This window comes from Convolutriloba macropyga, chromosome 2 (assembly GCF_964194025.1).
Source record: "Convolutriloba macropyga chromosome 2, txConMacr16.3, whole genome shotgun sequence".
NCBI classification, from domain to species: Eukaryota; Metazoa; Xenacoelomorpha; order Acoela; family Convolutidae; genus Convolutriloba; species Convolutriloba macropyga.
This window is the reverse complement of record NC_134469.1, coordinates 36,556,612-36,564,919: the sequence shown is the minus strand read 5'-3', so window position 1 is coordinate 36,564,919 and position 8,308 is coordinate 36,556,612. Positions and strand designations below refer to the sequence as shown.

The 8,308-nt window shown below is 37.3% G+C and overlaps 1 protein-coding gene across 1 annotated transcript; it reads left to right on the top strand.

Moving 5' to 3' along the window:
• The first annotated feature begins 1,071 nt into the window (after nt 1-1,071).
• On the top strand, nt 1,072-4,913 carry LOC142335251 (uncharacterized). The gene is made up of 3 exons (XM_075383672.1): nt 1,072-1,909; nt 2,208-2,395; nt 4,282-4,913. Exons 1-3 carry the CDS (start codon nt 1,258-1,260, stop codon nt 4,768-4,770), a joined length of 1,329 nt encoding a protein of 442 aa, XP_075239787.1. The 5' UTR covers nt 1,072-1,257; the 3' UTR covers nt 4,771-4,913.
• The last annotated feature ends 3,395 nt before the right edge of the window (nt 4,914-8,308 follow it).

Below are 8,308 nucleotides of genomic sequence, written 5' to 3'. Positions count from 1 at the left end.
ATTGAATTGATTTTTAAAATATAAGAACTTAGAGAAACCAAATAAAGCTTGAGATGAATAAATTCTTAAGTTTCCTGTTCGGTCTTCGAAAGAGTTTCCATTGTCAACTTTTATTTCATGAACCCCTTCTTTCAATCAAGAGGCCTAAAAAATCATTTTGATCCAAAAAAATGTCGTTCGGGTCAATGTCGATTCTCCAAAAGTATACACAACAACACCATCAATCTTTAAATAGGCTATATATTTGGTGGAAAGAACATGAGAATAAAATGGGAATGAAAGATTGATGAGAGAATTTGAGGTGCATTTATCTTACGTTTCCCATTTTGAGCTGAAGAAGAGGTTCGAGGACTATCGAAGGCACTCGGACCACTCTTGAATCATTGCAAGTTGTGAGAGGAGCGGAGGCGCTTTAACTTTTAATTAAAGAATCTGCTCAGTGCTCGAGTGGACTTGGGAATATTAAACTAAACTCGAGGCGAGATCTAATCGTGAATAATTAAGCAATTAATTCACAGCAAAACAATATTGACAAGGGGAGATTGTTTTGGCAAAACAGGAGCAAAAATGTCCTTTTGTTCAATATTTTTACAACTATGACTGGCACAGCCATTGTTTTTATTCCAAACTGGACAAGCTGCGACTACTGTAGCTCATCTGGATTAACACTTGCTAACAAAAGGATGAGGCCGCCGGTATGCCATTTAGGGGAGAGAGAAGATTCTCTTTGATAGGACAAAGGCGCCCAAATGACACAAAAAGCAGGCTTTATTCTGATGAAAAGGCCTGATGATAAATTAATGCAGCGTTAACAATTTGCAAAACTTGTTTTCTTTCTCCTAAGTAAACACTGTCCAACATTATCCAATTTTTCGCTATACAATAGACACTGTTTTAATTTCATTTGCTGCTTCAATTATTCAACTGTGCTCGCTTCGCTACTGGCGAATTCCCCCTCCATTATTCCCCTTTCCTCAGCTATCCTCTCTCCCTCTTCTTTAGGCTCTGCTATGGAAAATAGTAGCAGTCCACTCTCGACCAATCAGATTGTTCGAAACAGTAGGGACACTTCCTCCTATAGGCAGTCTCGCTCATCACTCTGTTGTGATCCTCATCTTTTAATTCTAATAACCAGTTGACAGTTGTTTTCCTCAGTTAACAGCAACCAACAAATATTTGTAACACTAACGACAAACTTTGGGAATAAGAACCATTGGACACAAATTGGAGAGTTGACCCAAACTAATAAAAACCACAATGGCCGCATTTTCAATTGACAATCTTCTTTCGAAACCTTATGAGAAGCAGAAATCACAATCAGATTTCGAAACTAAAGGTCCACAGAACAGTCCAGTGGCTGATAAACCCTCGGCACAACCAGAAATTCCGAACCCTACCGTCACTTTGGGCATTTCAACACACGAGCGAAGCAGTAGGGCGGCTAGTTTACTATACAGCGCTACTTCTACCCTTCTCAATCCAACATTCCACACTTTGTACAATTCTGCATCCTTTCAATCGCCAGCAGCTCCTCAGCAATTTTCACCATACATTGCGACAGCCACGCAGCCTCGTTTCACTTCAGGAATCGGAGATCTGCCTTCGACTTGGAGATTGAACGGCAGCGTTGGCAACACAGTGACGTCACCGAATGCAAGTAGCAATTCTCTAACGAGCGGCTGGTCTGAGCACGACGAAAACCACGTTTCACCAATAGCACAGTCAAAGATCAAGTATGCAATGTGTGAGCAGAACGATTGCGTCTCCGATCTCGGGGAGGACGAGGACGACTTAGATCCCGAGAATGATGAAGACGAGGACGAAGATGATGACCTGATGAATTTGAATTCATCGGGCAATGAGGACAAGGAGAAAACTATTCCTGAGCCAAGAAGAATGTTGATCAAAGGTATACCTTGTTCTTTTATCATTTTGAGGGGGACTGTTTTTCCGGATGAAACTACCAAGCTAGCGCAGATCTTTCGAATCAATATTTGTTTCCAACTTTTTGATCAACATTTCTCTAAAAACATCAGCTCATTTATTATCAGATTTTTGCGAAATTCTAAAGTCTGTGTTTACCTCGAACGTTCTTAAGTGTCCGAATAATATTTAGAAAAAGCTTTGGCTAAATTTACAAACCATTTTTGAAAGTGTTGAAAAATATTTAAATTTTAATCCCGAATCACCAGAAAGTTTGCATCTAGATACAAATGGCCAGATCAAGGAGCTGATCTTCCCACGAGGGCTCGACCTCGATCGGCCAAAGAGGGAGCGAACATCATTCACACCAGAACAGCTGTTCAGACTGGAAAAAGAGTTCACACACAACCAGTACATGGTGGGCAGGGACAGGGGTCAGCTGGCCACTTGTTTAGGTCTTACTGAGACTCAGGTACATATTTCAAGCAAATAAACTAATCATTTACTTTACTTGATGACAATGGTACCCTTAATAAACAGATTAAGCCTAAATTTCAAGATGGCTGTCACGTTGAGCGAAGTAGCCACAATTTAGTTAAAAGACCGCTTTGCAGTTAAAATCAGTTTATTTGGCTGCATAAAATAGAAAATCCCTGGACAACAACGTGCCGTTGAGACGTTTGAGTCGACCTTTTTTTCGAATCAATCCTGAGGATAGTGGGCGGGGGAATCGAAATTAGTTAGAAGTTAGGCGTGGTTCCAGCAGCCCTTATTTTCATATAACTGAGATTTTGAGAAACATTGAAAAATTTGGCTATGAATGCAAGCCCGCAACCATCAGCTAAATGGGGTACATGAAAAATTTCACAACTGTGCATGTAGCGGAGATCATGTATCATTTTACTGAACAAATTACAGCTTTTCATTCAATTTAAACATCAGAGAAGAAACCGACTGTCCATTTTCGAATATATGGACTTCCTTCTCCGCGGCGTCATTGTAAAAAAACAATTTGTTCAAAATTCAGTTTCCAGCCTTCAGAGAAAATTGAATTAAATAAAATTCATCTAATTTGTCAAAAAGTTAGAAAAACACTAAAACTATAATTAAACATCTGGGAAACTATTAAAACTAGTACTTCACAGAGCTGTTCGACTAATGCTAGCAATTATTTTATGAAATTAGCTTTACTGAAAAACTGATCAACTTACAATTGGAAAGACAAAAAAGGGGATTAAAAGATTAAAATTGCTTGGGAATTTAATAACATTTTTTCAATAACACTTTGGGATAGGGGTCTAAACCGTTAGCTGTTTTTCATTCAATTGAGCAACTTCTCCCGCTGTTTCTGTGATAAAACAAAGTGCCCAAATTGCGAGAAAAGGTCCAACAGTTCCTTGAAATACAAACAGCCTAAAAGGTACATGTGGAGAAAGTGTCACAAGCAAAGCAGTCTTGTTTTCATTCTAACAATTTTTCTTTTTATTCACAAATGATTCCAAAATGCCAATCACTCATTCTGACAGGTAAAATTACCCATTTTTGAACTTGTGTTGACAACTTTTTTAATTCTGGCAATTAAAGAAACATGCTTGGACACTTTCTATTGATGATGAGACCCAAAATTAGTGCAAAAAGTACAAGTCGGGACACTCAAAGCACGCAAAACAAGCCCACAATATTTCAGCTCTACTTTAATATCTTTTTATCTACTCATAAAATCTGTTACTCTCAACTCATTCAAGTTGAATTTGAAATGGACAAAAGAAAATGGACACTTTTGTGAAAAATACTATCAATTTGTTTAATTCGTACTGATAAAAAGAGACCCTTTTTCAAATTAACTCACGATTCTTCACAGAGCCTTTCATTGCTTCATTAACAGATGTTGCTAAACAATATATTATAAATGTGGTTATGAAAAACTTAAAAGTTCTGCTCAGAGCAAGTGAAACAAAATCAAATGAATTCAAACTGCCTTTCATGTCCTTTTATTTTAAATTGATATAATTATAATCGCTTAAACAACACAGAATACTTCATATTGTCAATGGCTGCAAAACCTAATTTCGAAAATAATCGGGGTTAATCAGATTCCCAATAAATAATCAATGCTGCAAGAAAGGATTTTTCTATTCGGGCATATTTGAGGCAAACTTGAAACTAACCAACGAGCAACAATCAGCTTTCGTAGGTAGCGTTCTCCAATTTGTCGACTGACCAAATACATTCTTAACAAAAAAACTTAGAAAAAAAAAGTAATTTGAGCGTGCTTCCAATACAATTTAAAAAAACGATGACAACAATAGTTGCCCTGGCGATAGGTAATCATTATTATTAATCATCGATTCGCTTTAGGTCAAAGTGTGGTTCCAAAATCGAAGGACTAAATACAAGAGAGAAAAACAACGAGAGCAAGAGACAAAGAAAAACGACATGGATACTCTAGCCGCATGCAGCATGTTCAAAATTCTAGAACAATCCACTGGGCAGTACTACACAGCGAGCGGTCCTAGATTATTTGCAACACCAGCGCCAGGTCATAACTCCAACGGAGCTGCATTGCAGAACGCATCGCATTGCAAGCCTGCAACGCCAAATGGATCACCGGTAGCTGGAGTTGCTGCAGGCTTTCAACCCAAATTTCCTGGTTCGGCTGTCGGCCATAACGGGCCTTTTGTTATGCCGCCCTCTATGAACCCCTCATTTTCAGCTCAGATGAACCAACTAGCAACCGCAAGCTCTCTGACCAAAATAGCCCATAATGGAGCACCTCCTACATCAAACTGGTCCATGTCAGCGTCATTTCTTCCTCAATCTCTGTATTGGGTGGGGACACCAAACTGATTTATTCTCAGAAACTATAAAGATTGGCATTTAATAAGACACATATTTCTATAATGAACTGTATAAACATTCAGATTATTTGTATATCAGTTTCTCAAAGCAGATTATGTTTAATATTTCTGAAATAAAGTATTTCTGAACTACTCTTCTTATGACCAGGTGAAACCATTGACACAAGGTGAAAACAACCTAAAGGTACATCAATAGAGGTCATTCAATTTTTCTAAACAAGCAAAATCAGAATGATTACCCGCAACCAAAAATGTCATCTTGTGAGATTAAGAACGACCACAAAAATACGGGAACAATGCGATAATCAAAATACACTTGCAAGTTAGGGGATAACTGCGTACCTTTTTTTCAATCAAAATTCTACAACTCATACTTGAAAACTTTTGACCAAAGCCATTTCTAGGATTAACGGAAGCAACAGCTATCTAGTACTTTCAATTGTTAAATGCTCTCAAACAAATTTTTGCAATAATTTTAGTCGTCGTCCTTTTTATGCAATTTTTCGTAATACCGATTTTTGTCTGGCCGTTCTTGCTACGTCTGGCCACGTCTCAAGTGACTTAGCTCTAATTAAAGCACTTGAAACTCTTAACTAACCCCCTCCCGTTAAATCTCCTTTTAATTGATCCTATCCACCCGCCAGGCGTTTGAAAGCAAATCTTCCGACACTAGTCGGTTGTTTCGAGTATTTGAGTGCACAAAACAGAGTACAGAAAAAAATTCGTCCCAATTCAGATAAAAAGCCTTGTTAAAAAATGAATTGACCCGAATTAGTTGCAACAATAATTGGAGCTAAAATTCAGGCTAAGCAATCACATATGCTCCAGCGAAAAATTTTGACAGTTCAAGTCAGACTAATTGAGGTGACAAACATCTACTTACTCATACTTCTCTGCCAAAACAAAACAAAGATTGGGTCTAGGAAATAAACCCCCACGGAAAGAACCCACCTTAAACTTCCAACGAAATAAACCCCCATTTTAAATTTGAATTTTGGTCGTGAGAATTTGTTCGGTTGAGACAGTTTCATACCAAGTCCCACGGGGTACTAAGGCATGGCCATGGCCCCCATGCCCAAATGCGCACCTCTTTGATAGTCAAGTAGAGGTTTATTTCCGTGGTGGTTTATTTCCTATCTAAAGTGGGTTTTTTCCGAACCGACGAAGATTATTAACTACACAAAAAAATTTAAGTGACAGGTTTTTCTGCAGAGCTAAATAAACAGATCCTTAATATAGCTGCAGTTGATAAAACTTAATTAAACTCTAAAAAATTCCAAAATCAAGGCCATCATTGGTAAATTTGGAAAATGTAAATTTGGTTAAAACTCTTTAATTCAAAAATTTAAAGACTTCCACATTTTGAAAGTTTAAAAACAGCCTTCAGATCCAGCTACAGCAGCAAAACACCTTTAAGATATTAGTGCAAGCGAGGCGAAGAGGTACAGTGATTACAATACAAAAATGTTGAATTCCCACCATGCACACCCGTTCAGCTGGTTAACTGACTGGTCGAAAACAGACATTCCAAGCCTTTTCGAACCATCATTTGGTACTCAATTTGCTACAATTAAATGAATTATAACTCATTCAAATCCTGCAGACACACGAGGGGGAGATGCAACACAGCCAATAGTCATCAGTTAAATTGCAATGGAACTATAGTGCGCAAAAACTTAAACTATAGTGCGCTCCTTTAACTTGACACATGAAAGCTTCAAAAAGTTTTGATTTAATTTTAATTTGAACTGTTTTTTATCAGTAACTTTAATTTATTGCACTGAATTAGCGCAATCTAGTACCTTCAGATGACTTAGAGCATGAATAGGAAAGAGCAACTTAGATCAAGCCCGAATCAAAGAACGATACAGGCGTGGCGGTCGCAAAAATTATGTAAAAGACAAAATATCCTATAGAATTACCAAGCGGGACGCAAAAACTTAATCAAACAACCTCAAACTAAATAATAACACCGATAAGCTCACATGGCCATACTTACACGATAAGAAACCAACAAATTTCTCGCTTTTCTATATTAGCGAAATGTTGGTAGATGTAAACTGCCTCAGTAAGAAGTCTTAAAATTGCTTGAAAGTGTTGGAAAATCTATTTTTAAAATTTTGTCAGCCATTCAGACGTAATAAAAACATATCTCATGTCAAAGACTCATTTTTGCTTCTTTTCTACTTTGAACCTAAGTGATTTGTCCAGCAAACTCTTCAAATTAGAACTCTGGCATAAGTGACAACTATAAATATACAAGCGCCTTTCAAAAAGCCCAGAGATCAATAAACTGACTCCTCGAAACATGTCCATATATCGACGAGATTCCTGTACTCTCAATGAACTTTCGAGCTACTGATACAATTTTTTACAAAAAGCTTCTCAAAGATCTCAGCTTGGCATTTAATTCCTTTTCACAAAATAAAAAAAAACGAAACTGACCTTGATAAAAAAGCAAAACTGCTAACCAAGAAAAACAAAATGATCAGTTTGCATCTAACTCTCAGCACAGCTTAATGTTGAGCAAAATTAACTTCAGGCATTGTAGATGGTCGCACGAAAAATACAACAAGCTAAGCCTTCAATGAAACGCAAAAAAATACTACGAAAAAAGACTTCCAGCACAAAAAATAACAAAAAGCTTTAAAAATTAGCAAAGAACCTAAACGAAAACTAAAAATTATCTTAAACTCCGCCAAACAAAAGCGCGTTGCTGAGAATTAATATTCAAAAAGTTTCAAATTTCCTAAGACAAAAAGGCTAAAAAACTAAATTCGAACAAAATTCTGCAACACAATGAATACATATCACACAAAATACGCAAAAGGGACGAAAATTTTTGTTGAATCGGGTCCAGAGATACACTCGAATTATAATGACTTTGGATTGTGACTTTGGTTCGTGGGTAGCAAATAAAGGTTTGATTGGTGAACCTGATTTTTGCCTTGCCTTTCGCGTTTAGCCGTGCTCTAGCAGTAGTGGGAAGAGCGAGAGATGGGAAAAGCAAAGCCGTTAATTTAAAGATGAAAATCAAACAGGGCTCTCAAGAGTGCTCGAGTTGAATGATTGGTTTGAACAAATGGATACTCGGCGCTAAATTGATGTCGGAGCGAGGAATGACTGTCAAGTGCGCACAGCAATAAAACACTCGAGCTTTTTGGGGCTCAATTTTACAGCTTTTATTTTTCAACAGCTCTTCAACGAGCGCAAAACCATCAAACTAGAAGCTTTTAACGCACTCTTATATACATTAAGTCTCTTGATAAAACGCTAATAAATTGACCACAAAAAGGTTTATTACTTAATATTTTTCGGGAAAAGGCGAAATTGAAAAGCAATCATTTATTTCATTCTTTCGCTAGTATCGCAGCACATAAAGATGTTAATTTTTGCTAATAAAAACGAGGCGTGGGGTGCTAATGGTTTGCTGTTATTTTTATTCATCAAGCTGCGCGCAGCCACAAAAGAACAATTATCACATCCCAAAGCTCCTCATTTTTAATCTCAATCAAATTGGGGGTATT

Excerpts from the sequence above, each read along its gene's own strand:
- LOC142335251 (XM_075383672.1), top strand. The coding sequence starts at position 1,258 with ATGGCCGCATTTTCAATTGACAATCTTCTTTCGAAACCTTATGAGAAG. Across the intron at positions 1,910-2,207 it reads AAGAAGAATGTTGATCAAAG|ATACAAATGGCCAGATCAAG; the intron begins GTATACCTTGTT and ends GTTTGCATCTAG. Across the intron at positions 2,396-4,281 it reads TAGGTCTTACTGAGACTCAG|GTCAAAGTGTGGTTCCAAAA; the intron begins GTACATATTTCA and ends GATTCGCTTTAG.